The following is a 23,009-nucleotide window of genomic DNA, read 5'->3' as shown; positions in this document are numbered from 1 at the left end:
CAGGCTGTGTTCCTCCCTCTGCCAAAGTCAGTTACTGCCTTCCAGGGTCCCCAAAACTCAGGAGATACGACCCCACCGGGAGTCCGAAGAAGCTCCCCGCCCCCCAGCCATTCCCTGTGAAGGCCTCCCTCCCAGGGAAGGGACAGTCTTTGGTCTCAGTTTCCCCTCTTGCCGGTTAAAGGTGAATAAATTTTCGTGTGCTAAGTGGTAGACGGGCTGGTTCTCACAGCACCCAGAGGTCTCCGGAGGACGCACCTGGGGCCCCCAGAGGCAGAGAAGCTGCCAGATGCACGAAGCTGAGGTTCCCGCATGCCTCCTGGGGCGTCACTCGCACCGCAGCCTCCCGACCTCAGCCAAATGCCAGGGTCAAGACATGAAATAATTTACTGCGACTCAGCCTGTGCCCAGTGGGCCAGGACGGGGCTGGAGGAGAGTGACAACTGGGGGCCGCCGGCGTCAGTTCACGACAGTCTGTGCAAAGCGTCCCGGGAGGCCCGCGGTCACTCTGTCCACCGACCTGGGCTGGCCAGGCTCTGGCAGCACTTCCTTCCTTCCCTGCATCCTCAGCCCGCGTCTCATCCGGCACCTCCACAGCCCGCACCCATGCCGCTGTCAGGAGAGCAGGCACCTGCAGCTCAGGCAGCCCGGGCCACCCTCGTCAGGCGGGCTCAGCTTGCGCACCTTGTGCTGCCGGATCTCGCGCACCAGCGTGTAGAAGGCATCCTCCACGCCCTGGGAAGAGGAGGCCAGCTCAGGGGGGGACCACTGCCTCGGCCTCGAGCAGAACCCCAGCCCCTTCACCCCACCCCGCACACGGGGAGCTGGACCCTGCTCCTCTCCGGCCCCAGGGGCCACCCCGTGGAGGCCTGTCCTCAGCAGCTCCCCCACGGCCCACTGAGGGGCTGGGGCTGACCAGGACCCGTGGGGCAATCTGGGGGCACAGGGGTGGGGGCCCCAGGGTCACCGCTCCGGTCTGGCTCAGGGCAGCTCTCTCCGGGGACCTCCACCTCCCCCGGGAGCTGTGTCGGCCCAGACCCGGGCCCTGGCCTCCCTCGCTGCCCTGCCATCCGGGGAGACTTACAGCGAGAGGGGCTGCTGGGTCACGGGGGTCCCGGAGGGTCCCAGAGGGTCCCGGAGCTGGAGCCAGAGCCAGAGCGGCTGCCCTGCGTCAAGGGAGAGGGGGCAGTGAGTGCGGCTCCCGGGCGGGGTGGGGCGGGGCCCTGGCTGGCTGCGGGGGCAGGGGGCCTGCTCACCTGGCGCGTCTTGGCCGACGTCTCGATGTAGGGGATGCCGTAGCTGCGGGCGAGGTCCTGGGCCTGCCGAGACTCCACGGTGCGCGCGGCCAGGTCACACTTGTTCCCCACCAGCACCATGGGCACGTCATCCGAGTCCTTCACCCGTTTGATCTGCTCCCTGCAAGGGGGAAGGCGTGAGCTGGCGGGCAGGCTGCCCGCGGCCCCTGAGGGAGGACAGGAGGCCCCTGAGGGCTGGCGGGCAGCTCACCTGTACTGGTGGATGTCCTCGAAAGACTTGGCATTGTTGATGGCAAACACACAAAGGAAGCCCTCCCCGGTGCGCATGTACTGGTCCCGCATGGCGCTGTACTCCTCCTGGCCCGCCGTGTCCAGGATGTCCAACAGGCACGTCTCCCCATCGATGACCACTTGCTTCCGGTAGGAGTCCTGGGGAGGACACTGCTTAGAGACAGCAGGCCGTCCGGGGACGGGACCCTCCCTCGCTCCTCTCGTGCCCCCCAGGACCTACGACGAAGAGACCCCTTCCTGCAGAGCGGGTAGAAGACGAGCCCGCGCCAGGAGCCAGGCTGTGGACAGGGGCCAGGCCAGCTCACCTCTATGGTGGGGTCGTACTCATCCACAAAGTGGTTCTGAATGAGCTGGATGGTCAGGGCGCTCTTCCCCACGCCTCCAGCGCCCACCACCACGAGCTTATACTCCGTCATTGCTCCTCAAAGGACCACAGCACAAGGCACTGCAGTGGTCGCCTGTTCCACCTGCCGAGGAAGCGGCACTCAGCACGGCCAGACCACGCAGGGCAGGCCCGCTGAGCTGCCTGGCCCAGCCTGCCCAGGCCCAGCCTGCCCTCTGGGCCTGGACATCCAGGTAACAGGGGCGGCAGCCAGAATGGTGGCCCAGCCGCTCACCTGTGGCACCTCCAGCCCAGAGGTGGGAGGGGGGTCCTGCCTCCAGCTGCATTTAATGACTGTATGAGAGAAGCAGGGAGCCGGCCCCCCAGAGGCAGGGCTGACAGCTGAGAGCGTCTCCCAAGCATGCACCCGAATTAGAAGCTGCTGGGTAGGCAAGAAGCCTGAACTGGAAGCGCCGTGGGCTGACGTTACCAGCGCCCCCATGAGAACAGGCCTTGCCACGGTGGCGGGCACAGCAGCGTGCCCGGACAGGCTGGTGGCAGCCGACAACCAGCTCCAGGCCCCCCCACCCCCGGGCATGCTGGTGCATTTGACAAGTATTCACTGAGCACCTACTGCATGCCAGGTACTGCTCCAGGCACACGATAACGAGCAGACAGAAAGTACCCCTGCCTTGGCAGGTTCGGGCTACGCTCCAAAGAAAAAATCCACATAAAGGAAAAATAAAGGGAAACCCACGGGGCCCCACTGCCAGAAGAACTTTGGAGAGCATAAGGAAGGTGAGGAGGTGAGCAGGGGACCAGGGCTCCAGGAAGCAGAAGCCGATCACAGGAAAAGACCCAAAGGAGGTGTGGAAATAAGGAGACAGGTGAGAAAGGAAAAAGGCTTGGGGCCAAGGCCCCTAGCTGGGGTGCCCCCAATTTGTGACGTTTAAAGAAGGGATGCCCTTGTGGGGACAGTGGGCAGTGACTTCCTAAACCTCAGATTCGTCTGGTGTATGTGATGGCCGCCCGGTGCCCGAGCTCTTCGCAGGGGTCCTTGGGTCTCTGGCGGGTGGGAGACCCCGCCTAGCGCCATGGTCACGGGCGGGCCTCCGCTCGGGGACACCCAGTGCACTTGTGGGGCCCCGGAAGACAGGGCCCGGGACACGAAGCCGAAGGGGTTGGCCTGGGTGAGGCAGAGCGGACCAGCCGCCGCCCGCAACTCCCGCCGCAGCGCCCCGCCCGCCGCCGCCCGCGGCTCACCTGCGCCCCCGCGCGCCCTGCGAGGACAGCAGGCCCCCCGCCCGGCCCGGCCCTCGCCGCCCCCGCCGCACTCACCGCTCACTGGCACGACTGCCCCCGGGGCCGGGGCCGGGGCGGGGGCGGCGGCGGGGGCTGGGGTCGGGGCACTTGGCTCGCCCGGCGCATGGGCTCCGTCCGCGGCGGGTGCGGCTCAGGCTGCGGGCGGCGGACACCCGACGGGGCCGCGCACGCCCCGCCCCGCGCCCGTCCGTCAGCCCGGCACAGCCTGCCATTGGCCGCGCGCGCCGGGCCCCGCTCTGCCCCACCCCGGTTGGCCGAGAGGCCCGCCCGTCAGAGGCCTCGGCCGGGCGGGGCTTCCGGGAGCTGCGCGGAGGGCGGTTCCCGCCCGGCTGGGCCTCGTGGGCCGCGGCCTGAAGGGTTGGCTCCGCTAGGGACGGGGTCCGGGGGAGACAACTTCTCCGGAACTGCCAGGACTCTCCCGGGAACAGGCGGGACTCGCGGGATGATAGAGACCCCGCGGCGAAGCGGGTCCGCGGCCGGGCGTGGACTGGGGCGGGGTCGCCGATGTCCGCCTCGAGCCCCTGCGCCGCTCCTAGAGCCCAGCGCCCCTGGGCACCTTCACGGCGCGCACAGCTGCGCCCACGCCCCCCTAGGCCGTCCCTGCGCCGTGCCGCGCAGCACACCGTAGGGGTTCCGGAGCGGAGGGGACAGCCCGAGGGCTGAGCCTCAGGGAGGGTGGAGCCCGCGGGGTCAGCACCGCAGACTCCCCCGGACCCGAGGCCGGGGAAAAGCGGAGGGGCTGCCGGGACGCGGGTCAGGTGCAGGTGGCTTCGGAAGGGGCTCCTCCCGGCTCCCAGGACGCCTGGCAGGTTCGGCGGGGTCCTTGGGCGCGGCTCAGCCATGCGCCCAGGGCCAGGCGGCGCAGGGCGCCTCGGCTGGGCGGGGACGTCTGAGCCCGCAGAGCAGCGAGTCCGGCTCAATCTTTTTACCCAGTGCGGGGGGTCTTGTTTTTCACTTACGTAGTGCGCAGCCCCGCCCCGAGCTCCGCAGAGGGCCCTTGTCCCGCGCTCCCTGATCTCCAGCTTCCCCCAACTTCGGCAGGCCCTGCAGACTACCCGTCCACCCAGCTTCCCCAAAGCCCGGAGCCCAGCCCTGCAGGAGCTCACCCTGAGGCCCAAACGGTACCCAGGAAATCCAACCCAAAAGCTGCCATAGGGGGTTGAAGACTCCCCCACCCCAAGCATAAATATGCACATTGTATCTCCTTTAGAGATTCTCAGAAGTACATGATTTAACATTTAAAAAAATTTCAAAGTAACGCATAAACACATTCTCCTTGTTTATAAGAAAGAATGGTGCATTACACGTAAGGCCAAACCTCCCCCTCTGCTCAGCCGGCACCCCCTTCCATTCCTACCCCTTCCGCGCCGTTCGGCCCCCTCCCGTGCCGGCTCCGTGCTATTCCCCAGGAGCTCACCCCACTGCAAGCCTTGACCTCGGCGGGCCCCTGGGGGGGGCCGCCCCCGCCCCAGGCACGGCGCCGACCCCACGTGCCGTGGCTGTGTCCGGTTGGCCGTCCCGCGCACTGCGCCGCGGCCACGACGAAGCCCGGCTCGCGCCTGACGCGCGTAGACGCGAAGTAAAGGCGGATAAGTGAAAACGGGTGACGGCGCCTCTCGCCGGCGCGGACACTCTGGACTCCCCTCCAGGAGTCCAGGTCTGCATTTCCCTCGTCTTCTGAGGGTCCTTTCCCAAAGCGCTTCCTTTAAATCCCGCAGGGCCTTGGCCTCAGGGACGACCCGACACGGGCGCCTACCACCTGAGAAAGGTGGGCGCGAGTCTCCACCCCAGACCACCTTTGCGGAAGCCGACACCTGGCCTGCCTGCGCCCCGCCGTCTCGACCGCGTCTCACCTCCCCAGCTGCCCTACCGGCCCCAGGGGCGCTCCCGCGCGTGCGGGGCGGGACACGCGCGAACCTCCCAATCTGGTTGGCCGCCGCCCCGCCCGCCCTCCCGCCCTCCCTAGCAACCGTTGCTAGGGGGCGTGGCTAGGCCTCGCGGAGCTGGAAGATTCCCGCGGCTCATGAATATTTGCAGATTCAGAGAAGGCCCCGCCCCCGTTGCCTTGGCGCCCAGGCCCCTCAACCCCGCGGCCGGGAGAACAACCCCAAGTCGAAGAGAGCGCCTGGCGAAGGAGGGCGCCCGGGACCAAGCCCCCGAGGCTGGGGCACCGGGGCCGACCCCTCAGGTGAGAGCCGAGCGCGCCTTTGGGTCCGGGGCCTCAGGCCTCGCTGTCTCCTCCCGTGTCGGGGGGGGGGGGGGGGGGGGAACTGAGGCCGGGGATGGAGCAGAAAGACAGTGAGGTCCCAGTGATGCCCCAATTGTCAGATCTGGTCCCCTGGGGACCCATCCCACAACCCCTGGCCCTGCTAAGGGTCTCGTGGTCACCGGGACAGGAGGGACCCCAAGCCCTGCTTAGGGACCCACTCTGGGAGTTTCCATGATGGGGACCTAGGAGGGGAGAGGCCCTACCCTCAGAAGGGATAGCAGGTGGAGGGGACCCAGAGAGGTGATGAGCCCGGCCAGGAGCTGGTGTTAGTCTGGGCCGTGGAGAGAGAAAGGCCACCACATTTCCAACTTCGGGGACTCACGGAGTGGCAGGGCAGGATGGGATCAGGGCCATGAACAGTGTGGACGGGTCCAGGCCAGTGAGTAGATGTGAAGGGATAGTGTCTCAATGGGAACCGCAGCCTCCAACCCAGGCCCTGCTCCTTGGACCCCAAGACCTTTGGCTAATCTAGACCCATACTCTGGGCCTAGTCATGGGCAGGACCTCAGGTCAGCTGTTCTCAGGCACAAAGGGAAGAGAGTGGCCCACTGGCGTCCCAGGCCACAGTCTGGCCAGCCCATCCCTTTCCCAGAGCCCAAGGCTAGCAGCCCTGGGGTAGGTGGGGGCAGCATCTTCCTAGGGGGCCTGGTGCTGGGGTCCTCCTTTGAGGCTTAGGGCCGTTCACCAGCCGGAGAAAGGCAGGCAGCAGAGGAACTTTCGGAAAGAAATCCTGGCCAGAAATTCCGTGAGGCTCTTCGTGAGGCTCCCCTGCATGGCCTTCACCTCCTTGGGTCCTTGGTGTGCGGTCATTTTCCAGACAAGGGCACGTGGAGCCCGGGCAGCTTGTCCCAAGGCCCAGCACTCCCTCCCACCCTCTCTGTCAAAGGCTAGCTGATCACCCCCGCCCCAGGGAGGATGAATCTTGACCATCCACAGGGGGTGATAGACAAGAACAGTGGCCAGAAACTGCATCTGCCACATTCACTGATTTTGGGGGGATATTCTTGAGCCCCTGTTCTGCACACTGGACATGGCAGGTGAGTGTCCTGCCCACACAGAGCTCACTTGCTGTCTCAGGCAAGGCACTCACTCAACTGAACTGAGGGCTGTAGAAGGGGGTCGGTCTTATCAGGTAGTAAGTCCAGGAAGGTCGGGAGGGAGCACAGGGGTAGGGGTTGGCGAGGCCCTGATCCAAGGTGGAGGGAAGAAGCCAGGATTTCCATACAGACTTCTGGCTTTACCCTCAGAGATGATTCCAGGGTCTGGGGCCAGCCACAGGCATCTGTGTCTTTAAGGAGCAATGCCAGGTGAGCCTGGTGCAGGTGGACCACCTCCTGTGGCCTTGGGGGTAACGCCCAAGAGGGACAGGGTGCCTGGGAGGCCAGCCCACAGGGGATGGTCCAGAGCAACAGGCTGGGGACCCCTTTTGGAGAGTGTAAAGTTGGGGATGGAGGGAAGTGGGGATTTGAAGACCAAGCATTTGCATTGGATGGACCCAGAGGCACCCTAGCGTCGGTCACCCATATGGCTGTCTTTCCAGTCAGCCGGGCCAGGTGCCCCATCAGGATGGTTGAAAGGACCTAAGGGCCAGCCCCCAGGCTGGCATCTGCTCACTTCTGGGCCCTGTGGCCTTGGCCCAGCCTGTCCCAGGTCCCTCGAGCATGGTGACCTGGCCAGGAGGCCAACCTGACTGTCTCTCCCGCAGGTGCCGCCTGGGGCCACATGCTGCCCTCTTGCCTAGATGTTTGGCCCACGGTGGGAAAAAGCAGCCTCCAGGTGAGGGGGTCTCAATGGGCACGGGGGGGGGCGGTGCCTGAGACCATCAGGTGGAGAAGGACACACAGCACAAGGCCCGAGGCACAGGCTTGCTGGTTACAGCGGCAAATGGGCAAACGGGACCTCGAGGCAGCCCCCCTCCCCGGCCTACATAGGGCCTCAGAGGGCAGGCCGGAGCTGGCACCCCGCGTGGACCCTGAAGGACGGGCAGAAGCACAGGGAGGGTGGCCTGCCCAGGCCGGGGGTGTGAGCCCAGGCTGAGGGAGGAGACGGCAAGGCCCCCGGGCAGGCTGGGGCTTCACCTTTACAGCCTTCTCCAGGCCAGAGGTGGGCTCTGGGGGCTTGCTGTGTGCGTGCGTACATCAAGGGCTGCACAGGGTCTCGGCTGGGCTGTGGATCAGAGGAAGAGCAGAGGCTGAGCAGCTTTGCCCTCTGCCTACACCCAGCAGGTTGGATGTGAATGGACCAGGCCTGGGACAGAGCCCACGGGCCTCGGCCAGGCATAGCCAGTGTCCCAGCGCGGGCGCTGAGCTGGCAGAGCCGGCACAAGCCCCACCCCCAGAGCAAGGCCCCGGGCAGCCGAGGGGGCAGCCACAGCGGGCGGCTGCCGGAGGAGCACCTGCCACCTGCCCGACTGGTGAGTGCCGGGGGCTGGGCTCGGGCGCAGGGGCCCGCATGGCTGACAGATGCCCTCGGCCCGCTGGGGCCCCTGCGCCTGCTCCACCCTTGGGCCGACCCCAGGTGTTTGGTGACACAGACATCCCCCAGGCATTCAGGCCGCAGAAGGGCCCGAGCCAGGCCCAGCCTCAGATTTGCTGAGCCCCTACCGTGCGCTGGGCTCCAGGGACCCCTCCGTGAACCAGAGAGAAGGCCCCTCATTCCCGTGGGAAACAGGGTGACAGCCCATCCGAGAGCGTGGTGCACAGACAGGGAGCCATGAGCAGAGGAGGGAGCAGGCCATCTGCAGGGCGGGGCATCCTGGGGTCCCACTGACCACATCTGGCGCAGTTGTTGAAGCCTCTCTCCCAAACCTGGGGTGCGGTGGCAGCTGCTTCCCACCCCCACACTGGGGCCCAGCAGGTTCTGCAGAGCCCTCTTGCCTGCAGGTTCCTGCCCAGTGACCCCAGAGAGCAGCCCTGCACCTCCTGGTGACCGGACCCCTTCCCTTTCTGGCCATTGCTCTCGCCCGTCATTAGCCACGCTAAGGGCCAGGCACTCCCCAGCACCCCTCCAGCCCGCACAAACACTTGCACCCAGGTGAGGGACCCTTGGAGACCCTGGGGTGACGCACCCACCAACACTCGACAGAAGGAAGCCTGGCTGCCTGAGGTCCCCACGCACTTTCCTGACCAACTCGGAGAAGGGTCCACGAGGTCTGGTCACTGCAGGTGGACAGGACACTCCCACTGGCCCCCTCCCCACACCCCCCAGCAGCCCCTGTGTGTCCGCCCTCCAGCCAGGCCTGCAGCGCCCACAATACCCAGGGTCCTGGTCCAGCGTGGACCCGTCACGTCAGGCCGCCGGCCCCCGCTGCTGCACGGGCTGGGTGCTGGGGACACGCCTTGATCAGAGCTACTCCGTCCACCCTGGGACCTCCCCCTCCCCCACCCAGCTCCTGGCTGGGGAGAGAGCCTGCCTGTGTGAGCGTGGCCCAAGCACCCCAGGACCACCCTTGCTTCCTAACATATTTGAGTCCGGTGCCCACCATGCCAAAGCGTGGCTGCTGAAGCATTTCCCTCGGTCACTGGAACCGGGGGTCTCAGGCCTCTGTCCTCCCAGACCCTCTCGCATGTAGTCAGCATGTGGCAACTGGTTTCTCCCTGAGGCTGAGTCTTACTGAGTCATCCTAACTCCAAGCCCTTCTTCATTTCTTCTTTTACTGGTTTGAGCTGAGAAGCCATTTTATTTTCCGAGCCACGAGTTCCAGGACCCCTGGGCTCTCTCCACCAGCTCTGAACTCTGCCTTGTGTAAAACCTCATCAAATGCAGTGAACTGTGGCCAGCTCACTCTGCCCACAATTGCCTGGCACCTCTCCACCCCCATCACAGGTTCATTGTGTGCGTCTTCTGCCATCCAGGTTACTACAGGAGACCCTTTTACCAAAAATTCCATTGTCACATGACCTGGGTCTCCATCTTTCCAGCTTCAGTAACACTCACGTCACACGCCCCCCACCAGTTCCCATCCAGTGTCACATCGTTTCATCATTTGTGTTATGGTAGCTATTGGAGCTGCACCTAGATCCCAAGTTTTGTATGAGTCAGCTATTGCTATAGTGATGCTACGTAACAAACAACCCCCAAACTCATCAGCTTACAGTGCAGGTGTACCGTCCATGAGTTTGAAGGAGGCTGGGGCTCGGCCATGCTGAGCAGAGCTGGGCTCCAGGCCCCAAGCTGCACTGGGTCTGTTCCATGGGTCTCATTAGGACACCAGCACACCTCAGGTCACACCCTTCTCTGGCAACGGCCCCACCAGCCACACAGGATCACAATCTCCACTCCTGTCACATCACACTTATCGTCCAGCTGGAGCCAATCGTGGCCACAGTCAACATGGGTGAGGCAGGGAAACGCCTGCCACCTGCTCCAGGCTTGCAGCCAAAAGCAGGAGTTTCACTGGGGGGCGGGGCGGGGTGTGTGTGACTTCTGTCCAGCTCTCAGGGCTGACTCCCCACCGACCCCTGCAGCAGGCCCTGGCCCAGGTGGATGACCTCCGACTGGTGAGCGTTCTGGAGTTGTGTGTCAACACCCACGAGAACAGCCTGGGGAACTTTGGTGAGAGCCCCTGCCCATGCACACCCTCCACTGTCATGGCCAGGCCGTGCTTGAAGGCTCGGCCTGCTCGGGCCCTGCCCACCAGGATCTGGTCTTTGACCACTGCACCCACAGACCTGCCCTGCACCCCGCTCTCTAGGGACTGATAACCCTCTCCCGGGGCCCTGGGAGCCTGGGACACTGGCTGGGGGGGCTGTGCTCTGGAGCCCAGTGTGTGGTCTGGCCATGCCTGCAGTTCCCCGTGGGAGGCGGCCTGGGGGCAAGACCCCACAGAGTCCCATGGCCCCGTGGCCTTCTGTGTGCCTCTGCCCCCACGGGGTGCCTCCTGCACCCTCCCCTGCTGGCCTGCGTCATTCAAACCGGGCCTCAGACACAGCATGTGGCCCAAGGCTGCCCCTGGGCCTCGGAACAGCCGTCAGGCGGCAGGGGCCGAAGGGCGCTGACGCCTCTGAAGGTGCAAAGGGCAGCAGGGCCTGCGCTGACCTCTCTTCCTGTGGCCCCACAGGGCTGCACCTGCCCAACCTCAGCCAGCTGAAGCTGAACGGCAGCTGCCTGGGCTCCCTGAGGTGAGTGTCCACCCCCCGCGGTGGTCACGGGGGAGGGCGTGCTGCCGGCCTGGGTGGGGTCCTGGGCATCCCACTATCGCCAGCTCCCGGCCCTAACGCCCACCCCGGTCACGTCGCCCACCCCTGGCCCGCTGGAGGCCCCGCTGAGGGTGACGCCAGCCACCCGGAGCCTGCAGTCAGGGTCAGGCTGGTTACACCAGGTTTTGTGGCTGACGAGGTCTCCAGGGACCTCCCTGTGGTGCCCGGAAGGCGCCCACTGACCTTTGGCGGAGGACCCCCAACCCGCGAGCCTGGGCGGCTCATCACCGACCAGCTTCTGGATTTGGGGCATCCCCCCACCCCTCACCACAGCCCAGGGCTGTGTCCCCGTCCTGGTGGGGCCGTAGCTGGGGGTTGAGCCGGCCCCCATCAGCGCAGCAAGACGAGCAGAGGAGCATGGCCGCTACTGCCCAGCCGGACCTCAGGCCCCACGTGAAACACAACAGCATCTTAATAGCTTAAAAGACAAAATGCAAAAATCAGGACAGATTAAGGTTTTTGCTTACTTCGTCGGGCTGGAAAGAACAAAGCTGAGGTAATATCAGAGTTTATTGGGTGTTTGAACAAAATGGGTGTCAGGAAAACCCTGCTGGGATTTTGTTTGTTTGTTTTTATAAATTTATTTTATTTATTTATTTTTGGCAGCGTTGGGTCTTCGTTGCTGTGTACGGGCTTTCTCTAGTTGTGGCAAGTGGGGGCCACTCTTCGTTGTGATGCGTGGGCTTCTCGTTGCGGTGGCTTCTCGTGTTGCGGAGCACGGGCTGTAGGCGCGTGGGCCTCAGTAGTTGTGGCACGTGGGCTTCAGTAGTTGTGGCTCACAGGCTCTAGAGCTCAGGCTCAGCAGTTGTGGCACACGGGCTTAGTTGCTCCACGGCATGTGGGAATCGCCCAGACCAGGGCTCGAACCTGCGTCCCCTGCATTGGCAGGCGGATTCCTAACCACTGCCCCACAAGGGAAGCCCAGCCCTGCTGGTTTTATGCGGCCAGACAGCCGTCTTGGGGCAGTGGGAGGCCAGTCCCAATTCTAGAAAGTTCTCCTGATGTTTTAAATGGGCTGTAAGTATCCAGTCATTTCCAGAGGAGATGATAAAGGTATTCATTAAGCAGCCTTGCACGATTTTTCCTATTTGTACTGCTGTTTGTCGAATAAACATCAAAAAGAATTTGAAAAACACCTGAAAGCCTAGAAGTGGAAGCAAAGAAGATCAGAGGCCGCGTGGCCCCCGTAGGCAGGGACAAGCAGGCGGATGCCAGCTTCCACGGCTCCTGCATGGCTCCTGGGCCTGCAAGGAAGGGTCTGGAAAGCAGGTTCTCAGAATTGCCTTTAGTACCTATACATGGTTCAGCAATATTCTGCCAGAGACGTCAATACTTTAAGTTAACAAAGACAAAAAAAATCATATTTACTCCTGCATTATTAAGGCTTACAAATTAGCTCAAAGAACAATAAAATATATAGAAAACATATAAAGGATGGAAACTACAAAGAGAAGTGGAAGGTATAAAATTAAGTATTTGTTACCATTTGTAACAAAACAAAATATTTGATTTCAAAAAAAAATCAATTCCAAGAAAAAATTAAATCATTATTTATATAAAACATGTGTTCTGTTTCTTGATAACGACAGTGAAAACTGTAAGGAATGTTTAAGTTGTCTGTTAGCGAATCCTGAAACTTGGCCACATGTTGTTTGCAAATCTCCACGGAGTGACAGCAAACAAATATTTGTAAAAGGAAGCTAATTCAATATGACAGTGCAATGAAGTAGTATTACAGCTTAGCTGATGACAGAGACAGTCAAGACATTAAAACGTCAGGCAGTGTTATGAGGACTGGAAAGTAATTTTCATGTGATGGCTGTCACTTCATCCGAAGCTGAGAGAGAATTCAGCCCCTGAAAGTGTCACTGACGTGAGGACAGATGGGGCTGGTTTCCAGGCTAGCCAGCATCTGACAAGAGCATCCTTCACCAGGACCACTGTGTGGGGAAACCACAGTAACAATCTCTGAAACTCAGCAACTAACTTGGAGATCATTAAAATGATTGAAGGGACAGTTCTCACTACAACTTAATCGTGTGTGTGTCCCCTGAAGACTCTCCACCCTTCCTCCTCCCGCGATCTCAGACCATGGTGGCTTTCACTTAAACAGAAACCCCTCATTTTGATTTGTTCCAGCCCATCAGTTCTGGCTGGTATTGTGGGTGTTTTTTAGGAGGTTTGTCTGCACCTCAAGGTCTTGGAGATATTCTTTTTCTTCTATTCACTTACGGTCTCACTTTTCAGTTTGGGGTCTTTAATCCTACTTATCTGTGAGGTTGCTTCCACTCCTGATATGAGATGGAGACCCAGTTCTGTTTAGCACCACCTGGTGAGTTGGTTTTCCCAGCATCGTCTACCCCAGGCCCACGCGGACACGCTGGAGGAGTGAGGAGCTCTCCGTCATCACAGTCTTCATTGGTGCGCCTTTGTGTTAATCTGTAACATCTGTTACCCTCCTTGTAGTTTTCCTTTTCCCAAACTGACCTAGCTATTCCTGAGCACTTATTCTTGCATTTGAGTTTTACGATCAGTTTGCTGGGTTTCACACACCCTTATCTTTCAGGATTTTGTTTTGTTTTGTTTTGGAATTTTAAAAAGGCACATGCTCATTTGGGTTAATTTTTATGTTATATACATCCATGAATATGGTATAGCTCTCCATTCATGTGTGCTTTAATGTTTTTAATAGAGTCTTTAAACTTCTTCTGTAAAGTTTATAGGTTAGAACGCTTTCAGCTGCAAGTTACAGAAACCTGCAGCCAACCGGCCTGAGCAGTGAGAAATTGTTTATCCCTTAAGTGCCTAAGGACCACGGGGCAAACCCTGTTCTAAGCACAGAGGATACGTCAGGGAACAGAACAGGTGAGAATCCCTGTCTCTGAGGGCACACAAGTAGCCCGGTGGTGGCTCACGCAGCTGGTGGCCCCCCCAGGATGTGGCCCCCATCCCCATGCCTGGGGCTGCTGCAGCCACGTTGGTGGGCTGAGGGAGTGTGGTAGCTAGTCTTCTAGGGTTGCTGAACAAAGCACCATGAACCAGGTGTCTTGAACAGCAGAAACTGACTCCCTCAGGTCTGGAGGCCACAAGTCAAGATCAAGGTGTATCTCCTTCTGAGCCAGAGGGAGAACCCAGCTCACTCCTCGCTCCTGGGGGTTTGCTGGCCACCTTTGACATTCCTTGGCTTGTAGACTCATCACCCCAATCTCTGCCTTCAGCTCACGTGGCCTTCTTCTCCCTGTGTCCAGATCCAAATTCCCCCTTTTTGTAAGGACACCAGTCATATTGGATTAGGGCCCACCTCACCTCCACCAATTACATCTTCAGAGACCCTGTTTCCACGTCAGGTCACATTCTGAGGTCCTGAAGGTTAGGACTCCAACATATGAATTTCGGGGTGGGGGGAGGATGCAATTCATCCCATAACAGGAAATGTGCCTTCCTGTGTCCATCAGTAAGAACAAGAAGGTTCCCAGCATTCTTCTGTGTTTCTTTGGCCAGAACTGTATCATGTATACACTCTCTTACACCAACCACTAGCAAGGGAATGGAATTATGATTGGAGTGGGCTAACCAGGACCCCCACCTGTGCACCCTGCTGCCACTTGGGACAGGGCAGGACACCAGCCTCCTCTGAAGGCAGGGCTCCCTGAAACCGGAACTGAATTAATTCCCACATACTTATAGTATTTTTATAATCATGGATGAGGGCCTGATTCTGCTGTATTCTGTTTGATTGTTGCAAATTTAGAGAAACACTATGCTGATTTAGAATAGATTTTTAAAATTTTTATTTTATTAACTTTTATTGGAGTATAGTTGCTTTACAATATTGTGTTAGTTTCTACTGTACAGCAAAGTGAATCAGCTATATGTATACATATATGCCCTCTTTTTTGGATTTCCTAGAATAGATTTTTTAAATCAATAAAACAATTGATTTTTATAAATGGGTCTATTACCTCTGGCAATAGTGTACCTTTGTTTTGTATTTAACATTATTGCCAAACTGTCCTATTAATTCAAATAATTTGTTAATTCAGATGGGTTTCCATACTGATGGTGATGTTATCAGCAAGTTACGAGTGCTATCTTTCACTCAAATCCTCCTGCTCCTTTTTCTTGTCTTATTGCTTTGGCCAGGATCTACTAGCCAGTACGATGTTAGACAGCGGCAATGACAGTAGCAGGCATCCTTGGTTTGTTCCTGATCTTAACGGGTATGTGTCTGGGTTCCTCTGCATCTATTGACATGATCATAAAATGATATTTCTCCTTTAGTCTATTTATGCACTGGATTCCACTGACAGATTTTGTGATGGTAATTCATCCTTACATTCCTGCAGTAACACTACTTGATGAGTTATTTTTAAATCACTGTAACCTTAAAATAATATTTGCTTTGCAATTTTCACATCAGTCTTCATGAGTGATAGTGCTTTAATGCCCCAGTTTGTACTTCTCTGGTCCTGGAATCAAGGACTGACTCGGACGGGGCCCTCCCTTTTATTGTTCTCTTCAACTGCTTAATTTTTTGAAACTTCCTGTACAGGAAATTATTGTGGAAGATAGAGATTGTCTATTCCATGATAGATCTTATTTTTAAAACTGATCCAGATCCGGGGACTTGGCGGGGGTGGGGCGAGGGGTGTTAATCACTGTTTAATTTCTTTAGTGGTCATTAGTCTAGTTTTCTTTCTTTTGGCACCAGCTTTGTCTAGTTTTCAAGAATGTTGGTATATAGTTTGTTCATAATGGTTTTTGTTGTTTTAAATTGCTGCTATAGCCATAATTATTCCTCTTTTTAAGTTCCATACATTTATTTGCATTGTCCCTCTGTTCATCCTTGATCAGTCCTGCCAGAGGATTGTCTATTAAGTTTTTAAAGAATCAGCACTGGGCTCTGTTCATCTTCTCTGTTTTTTCTAGTTGTTACTGGTTCTGTTCTAATCTTGATTACATCTTTCCTTCATGTCCTTTTGTTATTTGCTGTTGTTCTTTTTCTGGCTCCTTGAGCTGAATGCTTAGCTTAATTGTTCTACTCCTTCCAGTTTTTTGATAAATATATTTAAAGATCTAACTTTCTAGGGCTTCTCTGGTGGTGCAGTGGTTAAGAATCCGCCTGCCAATGCAGGGGGCACGGGTTCCAGCCCTGGTCCGGGAAGATCCCACATGCTGTGGAGCAACTAAGCCCGTGCGCCACAACTACTAAGTCTGCTCTCTGGAGCCCGTGAGCCACAACTACTCAGCCCACATGCTGCAACTACTGAAGCTCATGCGCCTAAAACCCGTGCTCCACAACAAAAGAAACCACCGCAATGAGAAGCCCACTCACCGCAACAGAGAAGCCCCACTCACCGCAACTAGAGAAAAGCCCACATGCAGCAACAAAGACCCAATGCAGCCAAAAATTAAATAATTTTTTAAAATAAAAGAAAATAAAAAATAAAAGAATCCTGAAGGGCAACTAGCAGAGGTTTGGCATGTGCAGAATTGTAATCTTTACAGAAGTGAAGAGAAACAATAGAACCTAACAGTTGTTTAAAGGATAAAGAAAACTTGTCAGACATAAAAGAAAACTTTCATCTACAGATTGAAATAAAAAACTGAAACTGAATTGGCAACCCTGAAACGTATCCTAATAAAGTTCCTGGACTTCAAGACACAGATCATATTGGGGGCAGCCAAGGAAAGAGATCAAGTCTTCCTTTAAGAAGAGAAAAAAAGGGACGTTTTCCTCAGACTTCTCCATAGAAACACTCAAAGCCAGAAGCCAGTAGAATGATGTCTACACAGCCCAGCAGAAAGATGGTATGAATCAAGAAGTTCATACCCAGCCAACATTTTGGAATGAGTAAGAAATTAAGGAAAATAGTTTGATTAGCCCCTCTTGAAGGAATCATGAGACGCAAATTTCAGCCAATTAAAAGATGATTGGAAAATGCATTGAAGGCAGTAGACTGGGGAGAAACATGGAATCTCTGTAACTAAAGGTGGAGATTACGGTAACAGAACAAAACTTAAAAAACGCAACATACAGGTTAGTCGGTGGATGAGACATAACCGAAGGGGAATTTGTGAACCGGAAGATGGGCCCCAGTGACGCAGAAAGGTGAGGCGGGCCAGGAACACCTCAGAGGTGAGGAGGCGCCTTCACTTGGACCAGGGGAGCAGGCAGAGCCCCCAAAGCAGGAGGAAGAGCAGATGCCAAGACCAGGGGCACCAGAGTGCAGGTGCGATTCAAGACCATGGGGAGACCAGAGCTGCTGGAGCCGGGGCAGGGAGGGCAGGGCAGCCAGCAAGGACCAACGTGTGCTACCTCATCACCGCAGGGAAGCCCCTCACCTCAGCATCTCCAGTGAGTCAGCATTTCCAGGCAGCATTTCAGACCCTCACTCCTAATCTGAATGCCCAAGAAGCTATTAATAGTATAATACCCCCAGCATGAAAGGGAAGTCAGGACAAACCCACAGGACCCCAGAGGAAGCAGACAATGCCAGGAGGGGAGTAAAACGTCCAGGCACCTTCAGTGAGTGTTCTGAGAGACACGGAAGAAGACGTGGCTTCTTTGCACCCTCAAAGCAAAAACAGAGGGCTTCCCTGGTGGCGCAGTGGTTCAGAGGCTGCCTGCCGATGCAGGGGACACGGGTTTGTGCCCCGGTCCGGGAGGATCCCACATGCCGCGGAGCGGCTGGGCCCGTGAGCCATGGCCGCTGAGCCTGTGCGTCCGGAGCCTGTGCTCCGCAATGGGAGAGGCCACAACAGTGAGAGGCCCACGTACCAGAGAAAAAAAAAAAAAAAAAAACCAGAATGCCATGAAATAAGATCAGAGAACAACGAAGGGCGCTTGGGAATTAAATGTATGAGGGCTGACAAAAAATGTTGCCAGCATTGTTGGAAGAGAAGGGAATCTCCCAGAAAGCAGAGGAAAGGCAAAGAGATGGAAATGGGAGAGAGAAGGGATGAGAACAAGCTCCTTCTCAGACCACACGTGAGAGGCTGAGCTCCAGATACGAGAGCAGAGACTGCGGGGAGAGAAAATACAAAAGGGAATATCCCAGAAGCTGACAGAAAGGATGTGCAACAGTGGGCCGGTGCCCGGACAGGAGACGAGGGCCACCCAGGCTGAGAGGACCCCGCGGGCAGAGGTGGGGCCCACTGAGGTCGGGGGCAGATGGGAGAGCCCCGGCCTGCCCACTGGCAGGGGAGTGGCCACCAAGGGAGGGTGGCACACACAAGTCCCAGGTGGGGGCAGGGGGAGGGGCTGTGACACAGGGAAATCATCCACAAAAAAGGCCGGGAGGAAAGAGGGAGGGAGGACACCCCGGCTGACCCCGCTGGGGAGGGGACACCCACTACAGCGGGCAGCAGCCGTCTAGCACGAGGGCAGCTCCCGCGGCCAGGCCCGGACCCTGCAGGGGTTAGATAAGGTGCCCAAGACAGGCGGCTGCAGCCAGGAGGGAAGACAGGGGCCCGGGGGCCCTGGAGCCCCTTCCTCGGCCTGGAGGCCACCCAAGCCAGTCACAGCTGTCCCTGAACCTGGAGACAGCCAGATGTGGGTGGCGGCTGGGCAGGAGGCATGGCACAGGGCCTTCACGGCCACCGAGACATGACCCTCCGCCCCAGGACCGCACTGACCAGCCAACCCTACCCTCTGCAGGGACCTGGGCACCTCCCTGGGCCGCCTGCAGGTGCTGTGGCTGGCTCGCTGCGGCCTGGCTGACCTGGATGGCATCGGCTCCTTCCCGGCCCTGAAGGTGGGTCTGCGGCGCTCCGGGGAGTGCGGGGGGAGGGGGGCCCTGACTGAGCCCCCCCGTGCCCCCCAGGAGCTCTACCTTTCCTACAACGACGTCTCGGACCTGAGCCCGCTGTGCCTGCTTGAGCAGCTGGAGGTGCTGGACCTGGAGGGCAACTGTGTGCAGGACCCAGGGCAGCTGCGCTACCTGCAGCTGTGCCCGCGGCTGGCCACGCTCACCCTGGAGGGCAACCCGCTATGCCTGTGGCCCGGCCCCGGCCCCACCCACCAGGTGGGCACCGGGCGGGGAGGCGCTCTGTAGCTCCAGCCTCTCGGCCCGGGCACTGCTTTGTCCACCTGAACTCCGGCCGGGTCGCAGGGGATCCCAGGACACACGCCTAGGGCACACCCGCCTGTTGCCGGGGCTTCTTCACTAGGAGCTCATTCCCATGTCGCTGGAGGCCCGGCGGCTGCCAGCTCGTCCTCCTAGGCCGGGACCAGACTCCGAAGGGCCACGCGTACACCCCAAGAGGTCTGTGCACACGCCATGGGGAACCACGCGTGTTCTGTACAGTCTCCACAGAGTCATGTACACAAGCACACACGCTCACATACACACACCCATGCAGGCCCCGTGCAGAGGCAGTCCCACCCCCTGCAGCGCTGCTCGTAAACCGGGGGTGTGTGCACACCGCCTGCGGCTGCACACACCCCCTCACTGCCCGTGCACTCCCAGAGCTCACACGCCTGCCCAGCTACTCGTGGTACCTGTGCACAGCGGCTGCCCACTGGGCCAGAGCTCTGAGTTCAGGGCAGCTCCACAGGCCAGAGGGCACCCCTGGACCCTGGCAGTGAGCCCAGAGAGTGAGATCATGCATGGGTAAGAGCCCAGGGTCCCTGCAGTCCCTGCTCTCCCAGAGTGACCCAGGCTGGCCTGGCCGCCTGGGCAGAGAGAGATGGCATCCCCGACCCCCAGCTCCCCTGCACTGCCCCCCAGCAGGTCTGGGGGCAGCGGCTACAGTGCAATGCTGGCCTGACGGGCCCACCAGACTCAGGCCTGCCACCCCCACCGCAGGTGCCCCAGGGCTACAACTACCGGGCAGAGGTCAGGAAGCTCGTCCCCCAGCTGCAGGTCTTGGATGAGCTGCCGGCCACACACACACACCTGACGACCTCCCGGAAGCTGGACCACGACTGGCTCGTGGTGAAGGAGGCCATCAAGGAGGGCAGCGTCCTGGACAGCCTGCTCCCCGGGTTGGGTACAGACGGAAGCCGTCCAGGGGCCTCGGGCTGGGGCTGCCCCAGGAGAGGGCTCCACCCCCCCACCCCTGGCCCCGCCCACAGGTCTCTCAGAGCCGGAGAGCCGCCTCGTGTCCCTTCTCAGCCACGAACCCCCCCACCCACCCCGACCTGCCCCGTCCCCAGAGCCCTGCACACCCACCCCCAGGCCAGGACACCCTCCCTGTGAGCAGCCCTGGTGGGGGCCTCCCCAACCATCCTCAGGGGGAAAGGAGGGCCAAACCTGCCCCCTGGTGGCGCTGGGCCTCGGGCACACGGATGCTGGGTGGTGGGGGGCCCTGCTCCGTGGACAGGGTTCAGCTGGGGGGATCCTGGGTGGCCGGCTGGCGTGGGCTTTGATGACCTCCGATTTTGACTGTTGTGCAGGTTCTCCCCACGGATCCCCCGTTTGGAGACGCAGCCCCGAGCTATGCTCACCTGAGACCCAGCGCAGGGCCCCCAGGCCCTGGCCCCGCTCCCTGCTGGTCCCCGGGGGCCCCCTGCCTGCAGGCCTTCTTCCCCAGGGCCCAGCCCCAGAGGACGACGCCAGCAGCCTCACCCACGGTAGGCGACCCACCTCGGCGTGAAGCTGCCTGTAGCCCCTCAGCCCCGAACTAGGCCCAGCCGCACCCTCTTCTTCAGGTGCCGGCCGGGTCCTCTGTGGAAACCCCGCCAAAGGCCTGCAGGAGCGCCGGCACCAGTGCCAGGTACAGCCTGCTCCCCCCAGCAGGCCGTGCCCCGGCCTGACGGCGCCTGCCCTAGCACCTCCCCGAAGGCCGTGCCCCTGAACCAGCCTGTCCCTCCCCAGGCTGGGGCGCACCCAGAGAGGCTGCCGCCTCCCGGGCCCGAAGACCTGGCCGCCCGGGCCTCCGCGCCAGGGCCTGACCCTGCAGACAGCCGCCACCCCCTGGCCTCGGCCAGCCTTCCGGCCCTGAGGGAGCTGCGCCTGCGGTGGGTTCCCCCTGCCCCCCAGCCTGGCCCCGCCACCCTGTGTGTCCCTTCCGGCTGAGACCTGCCTTAGCTGAGTGCCCGCTGGTCCTCCTGGTGGCTGGAGGGGCTGGCCACGGGAGCCCAAGGCTGGGGCACCAGCCCGAGCCACACTCATCTGGGACTGGCTCCAAAGGAGGCGCAGGGCTGCAGCCTCTCTCTTTCCCCGCACCCCAGTCCCCTCCCCAGTAGGTGCCTGGAGTCCCGGGAGGAGGCGGCTGCCGCCCCTGGGGGCCCACAGAGGGGCCCTGAGGAAGAGCAGGACGAGGCTGGGCCCACGACTCGCCCCCGCCCCCCGAGCCTGGCCCCAGGTACCGCGCGACCCGGCTCTGAGATGGGTTGGACGGGGAGGTCCTCTCTTGGGGGTGGGGCCTCACGACCAAGGGATTCCAACCCCAAGTCCCCCTCCCCTGAGCCCATGGGACCATGTGGCCACCGGGGCTGGATGAGAGAGAGAGAGAAGGCCCTCCAGAGAAGCGCAGTGTGAGCAGCGGCCAGAGGGGTCCTGGATGAAAGAGCAAGTGTCCCCAGGGGTGGGGGCAGTGAGGGGCCGGGACAGCAAGCAGGACAGACCCACCAGAAGTCCTGCGGGGAGCACGGCACAAGGCCAGCCAAGGGAGCAAGGCCACCAGATGGGCAGGAGACCAAGGCGGGGAGGGGGACTGCCCTTCCTCTGCAGACAGGGCCTGTGCTGGGCTCGGGACACAGAATTAAGCCAGGCGAGGCCCTCCCTCAGGGACACTGGCTTCAGAGTGACCATGGCTGAAAGGAGCAAATGCAGGGCCTTAAGGCAGAGAGACCCCTCACCCAGCAGGCCCCAGGGAGGCTTCCTGGAGGAAGGGTCTGACCCGACTGGCAGAACAGCTGGGTGGGCAAACCCGGGGAGGGGGCGTTGTAAGCAGGGGCCACAGAATGTAGGCTGCAAGATTGGCCCAATGACCCTCCGGGGTGGCGTGGCACTGGGGGCGGGTGTGCATCAAGGAAGCCAGGGTGGAGCAGGGATAGGGCAGGTCAAAGCTCTGCACTTCCTGTGCTGGCTGCGGCTTGCTGGGAGGGGCTGGGGAAGGTGGGCCATGAGACAGCCAGGAGGGGTGGAAAGGTGGAGGGGGAGCAGGCAGGCAGCCAGGAGGAGTGGCTGGAGGGGTGACAGGCAGTGAGGGACAAAGGGGTGCCAGGACCTCCTACTACAGTCCGGGGCCGGGTGGGCTCTGGGTGACCACGGACACACCCACCCAGCCTGCCCTCAGGTAGGCGCCAGGGCCTCGCTCTGTAGGGGAGGTTTGGGAACTGCCCCAGGGCCACCAGCCTGTGAGCATGCCCTAGGGGACAGGACCCAGTGACCCAAAGCTAGAGCCCAGACTTCCCCGGAGGTGGGTCCAGCTCAAGCAAAGGTCAGAGGTCACAGGGCCGAGGGGCCACAGCTTCCCTGGGGAGCACAGGAAGTGGGGCAGTGGGGTGCTGCCTTGGGGGGGGGGTGAAGGGCTAAGGGGAGGAGCCACAGTGGACACTGCAGCCCTGCCCATGGTGACCGCCCCAAGTGACTCCTTGGGGGCCCTTGTCTGACATGCCGTCTTTTTCCTTCTTTTCCAGAGCCTTCCAGGACCCTGGGCTACAACCTGACCCCCTCTCCTCCCAAGTCCCTCATGCCATCTGACAGGGGCAGCAGCTCCTGGGGGTCCACAGATCTGCAGTTTCGGGGGCGTCACCTCAGAGCCCTGGGTAGTCTGGGGCCTGGCCTGGGTCAGGGGCTGGCTGCAGTGACTGCTCTGAGAGCCCTCGAGGTGGCCTCAGGCCCCAGCCCTCGAGCCGAAGGCTGTCCAGGCCCAAAGCCAGCACCAGATCCAGCAGCCAGACCCCCAGCCTCCAGTGCATGCCGCACCTGAACCTCATCGCCCCAGCCCAGCCCCACCCCTAGTGTACACTGCCAGGCTGGCCCGGGCGGTAGGCAAGGGCCCCAGGGCGATCGTGGGAGCCCCCGTGTGAACTCTGGCCTCACAGAAGCCAGAGGACCTGGGTGGGTGTGTTGGGGGGTGGGAAGTGAGCCTGGTACAGGAGAGGACCCTCTTGGTAGAGGGAAGTTAGGAGTTGGGACCACCAAGGGTGGGAAGAGGGAAAGCCCAGAAGAGGATGGTCCAACTTACCACCGCTGGCCCAGCTGCCCACCTCTTCCGTGTGGCCTGGCCTTCCCTGGAGGAGCAGGCCTGGAAGAGAGCAGACTGGGCCCAGGCCGAGGTGGCTGTAGCTGGGCCCTGTCCATCCCCTGGCCAGCCCTCCAGCCGCCCCAGGGCTCTGAGCCACCCTTGGGTTGCCGTGGTCCCGAGCAGAGGCTTTTGCCCTAGGCCAACCAGGGTGC

The 23,009-nt window shown here is 60.2% G+C and overlaps 2 protein-coding genes across 4 annotated transcripts; one reads left to right on the top strand and one right to left on the bottom strand.

The window, feature by feature from the left end:
* Positions 1–366: 366 nt before the first annotated feature.
* HRAS (HRas proto-oncogene, GTPase) lies at positions 367–3,332 on the bottom strand. 3 transcript variants are annotated; one of them, XM_082844257.1, is made up of 6 exons: positions 3,205–3,332; positions 1,850–2,011; positions 1,504–1,682; positions 1,254–1,413; positions 1,082–1,163; positions 658–732 (listed from the first exon to the last, which is right to left on the bottom strand). In XM_082844257.1, the coding sequence occupies exons 2-5, from the start codon at positions 1,958–1,960 to the stop codon at positions 1,101–1,103; spliced, it is 513 nt and encodes a 170-aa protein (XP_082700383.1). In that variant the 5' UTR covers positions 1,961–2,011; positions 3,205–3,332; the 3' UTR covers positions 658–732; positions 1,082–1,100. The 3 variants fall into 3 exon arrangements, with proteins under 3 accessions (XP_082700381.1, XP_082700382.1, XP_082700383.1); XM_082844255.1 differs by lacking the exon at positions 1,082–1,163 and having other exon boundaries at positions 367–732; XM_082844256.1 differs by lacking the exons at positions 1,082–1,163; positions 3,205–3,332 and adding an exon at positions 3,130–3,169 and having other exon boundaries at positions 367–732.
* A 4,362-nt stretch (positions 3,333–7,694) lies between these two features.
* Positions 7,695–22,539, top strand: LRRC56 (leucine rich repeat containing 56; the record flags this gene model as incomplete). Its single annotated transcript, XM_082843957.1, has 11 exons — positions 7,695–7,871; positions 9,925–10,012; positions 10,518–10,578; positions 18,317–18,413; positions 18,483–18,683; positions 19,467–19,650; positions 20,057–20,233; positions 20,312–20,376; positions 20,478–20,620; positions 20,834–20,967; positions 22,247–22,539. 11 exons carry the CDS (start codon positions 7,695–7,697, stop codon positions 22,537–22,539), a joined length of 1,620 nt encoding a protein of 539 aa, XP_082700083.1.
* Positions 22,540–23,009: the final 470 nt, after the last annotated feature.

This window comes from Leucopleurus acutus (genome assembly GCF_964270905.1).
Source record: "Leucopleurus acutus genome assembly, chromosome: 8".
In the NCBI taxonomy this organism is placed as follows: domain Eukaryota; kingdom Metazoa; phylum Chordata; class Mammalia; order Artiodactyla; family Delphinidae; genus Leucopleurus; species Leucopleurus acutus.
This window is presented reverse-complemented; position numbering and strand designations above follow the sequence as displayed.

What these genes read in the sequence shown, in the direction of transcription:
- HRAS (XM_082844255.1), bottom strand. Translation starts at nt 1,960, where the DNA reads ATGACGGAGTATAAGCTCGTGGTGGTGGGCGCTGGAGGCGTGGGGAAG. An exon ending in GAGGACATCCACCAGTACAG is followed by an intron (nt 1,414 to 1,503) that starts GTGAGCTGCCCG and finishes TCCCCCTTGCAG; the next exon opens with GGAGCAGATCAAACGGGTGA. An exon ending in CGTCGGCCAAGACGCGCCAG is followed by an intron (nt 733 to 1,253) that starts GTGAGCAGGCCC and finishes TCCTCTTCCCAG; the next exon opens with GGCGTGGAGGATGCCTTCTA.